Below are 2,740 nucleotides of genomic sequence, written 5' to 3' on the forward strand. Positions count from 1 at the left end.
AAAGGAAAGGAAAGGAAAGGAAAGGAAAGGAAAGGAAAGGAAAGGAAAGGAAAGGAAAGGAAAGGAAAGGAAAGGAAAGGAAAGGAAAGGAAAATCTGGTGTGACTGTGGTCCTGGCATGACAACGCTACCTGTCACACCTGTATAGCTGGCACTGGGCAAGCCATCAACACAAAAACCTTAACCATCACCTTAGCTACGCACTAAACGTTTACCTAACTGCTTACAAGGCTGCTGCCAGAGTTCTTTGGGTTAAACTTGAAAAGAATCTCTGGGCTTACCATGAAAGCAGAAATTGAGGGTAACCGCCACAGGAAAGTCTGTGTACTTGGAAATAATTTTTATCAGTCCAACACAATTCCCCTAAACTCATGTTTCATTTCTTAGAAAGCCTTTCTTGAGTGTCTATTGGTAGAAGAGCCACTTCAGGAAGAAGGGTGTGTGAGAGAGACATGGTTACCATCCCAACAGAGCCCTGCACTTCTGTTTTATAAAAGGGTACCAAAGGAAAACAAAACCCTCAAAACTGTCTCCAGGCCGGGAGGGAAAAAAATGAGATGACAACATGACCCCAGTTTCCAAGGCAACAACCGCAAACCTGTCCTGTAACCGGGGTGATAACCAGGATGCTTAAGGGTCTCCAGGAGAAAAAAAGGGCTTACCTGACCCAGTCCTCCTCCAGCTCCTCGCAGGACTCCCCGCCCGTCGTGTAGTCTGTTTCATAGTGGTCGGGGTCCGTCCTCTTGCCCTTTCCTGCTTTCCCCTTCGTGGGAGCCCTTTTAGAAGGCGTCTCTAAGTTACCATGGCTGCTGTACCGAGGCTGGCTGAAGTCGTCCACAGACGAGGTCAGAGGAATCTCCTGGGCCACTTCAGGCACCCTAGTGAAAACATAGGCCACCGCTCAGAGACGGAGGACACTTTGACTCTGCCACCACCATGAAACCAAAAGGGCAGCAAGAACAGGGCTAAGAGACACCCACAGTAGAGGGTGCTCACCCTGAGCAGATGCGCAGATTCCTGCATTCAGTCTGGCACCAATTCAGACCCTTCCAACACACAAGCAGCTTTAAAGTTCTGATTGGGGGAGGGGAGTCCAAGTTTAAACTTCTAAGTAAAACGGATCTCAAGGTTTCCTTTTAGGAAGTTCAGACTAAGCTATAAGAGGTGTTAATCTGCCCTGTGCCAACAAAAGACTTGTCAGGAAAATAATGAGGACAATTCTTTTCTACAGGTTCTTCCAGTCCCTGGGAATGCTGGTGTGTGTGTGTGTGGGGGGGGTGTACGTACACATCTTATCCAACAAAGATAGGCTCTTTGCAACAGTATTTTTATGTTATCTATATAGATTATCCTTTCGAGATGAAAGTTTGAAAAATTCCAAAATTTAAACTAAAACGCTTCCTGGTTTTGAGTGATGAATGCCTGTCATCCCAGCATTCAAGAGGTTAAAGTGGGAGAATCATTGTGTCATCTTGAGTGGGCTACACAGAGAGGCCCTATCTAAATACCCACCTTCCAAAGGAAGGAGTTTATTAACTATTCTTTTAACTCCTTCTGTGTGGAACTTAAAGCCATGTAGAATCAACAGGGGTTTGCCAGAACACTTGTTATGTTTCTAATGTAATTATTTCATGTTGCATCAGACGCTAAATTGCATATAATGTTCCTGCCGCTGAGCATGAAAACAAAACCCAACACAGCAATAAAAAGGGCTGAGACAGGCACATGCTATTTCTGAGCAACAGAAACAGTTTTATTTTTGCTGTGTAAACAGTAAAGAACAAAAATGAGCAACAACAACAACAAAAAATGGCGGGGACATTCTAAGTTATCAGCCTTTCTGTTCAGACCAACTATTTACTAAAGTAACTGAAGCTTTTCTCCCCTGTCTATTGCTTCCAATCTACAGAATCTAGAAGCTGAGTCTTATCAAGGTTACGGTTTTCCATTGCCACCTGGGCCTCACTATTGTCAGACCCTTAGCTCAGCATTCTTTTTTAAAGATGGTTGTGAGTCACCATGTGGTTGCTGGGAATTGAACTCAGAACCTCTGGAAAAAGCAGTCAGTGCTCTTAACCAGTGAGCCATTGTTCCAGCCTCCTTAGCTGAGCATTCTAAACCACACTTAAGCTCTTATTGACCCTGAAGCTTTGGGGAATGATATGGAGCTGGGGAACCGGGGAGGGCAGTATTTACTTCTTCAATGTTGCTGTATGTGTTATGCTAATATTACCCTTACAGGAGTGTCAATGATTAACCACCAGTTCGTAGACACTCTACCCACAATACCAACCACTGTATGTGCTTTCTGCTTTGAGGCAGTAAAACCAAACATTGTCTTTATTCTTTGTTTTGAAGGAGTTTGTTTGTTGTTGAGACAAGGTTGTCATGTAACCCCAGCCCTCAAATTCACAACAAAGCTGAAGATAACCTTGAACTCTTGATCCTCCTGCCTCCATACCCCCCACGCCCCCCACCCCCGAGGGTAGTATGGTAGGTAAGTGCCACCATGACAGGCTTCGTATAAAATCTTTTGAATATGGTTTGGCCTATTTAAGGGCCTTTGCATCAGTTCCTGCCTGCAGCTTCCTGTACTTATTGCTTTTGATGATGAACTGTTACACGGAAGTGTGAGCAAAATAAACCCTTTCCTCCAACTTGCTTTGGTCATGGTGTCTCATCACAAGAACAGTAACCCGAAGACAAGGTGATACCAGGACAGTGGAGTTTTTTTGTTTTTT

The 2,740-nt window shown here is 44.4% G+C and overlaps 1 protein-coding gene across 4 annotated transcripts in view; it reads right to left on the reverse strand.

The window, feature by feature from the left end:
- Ocln (occludin) overlaps window positions 1-2,740 on the reverse strand; it is a 55,923-nt gene that overhangs the window by 12,284 nt on the left and 40,899 nt on the right. For all 4 annotated transcript variants that reach the window (XM_029544018.1, XM_021208678.2, XM_029544020.1 and 1 more), the window contains exon 6: window positions 662-877. In XM_029544018.1, coding sequence (XP_029399878.1) covers window positions 662-877 — 216 coding nt within the window. The remainder of the gene's footprint in view (window positions 1-661; window positions 878-2,740) is intronic.

Source organism: Mus pahari, chromosome 11 (assembly GCF_900095145.1).
Source record: "Mus pahari chromosome 11, PAHARI_EIJ_v1.1, whole genome shotgun sequence".
Lineage (NCBI taxonomy): Eukaryota > Metazoa > Chordata > Mammalia > Rodentia > Muridae > Mus > Mus pahari.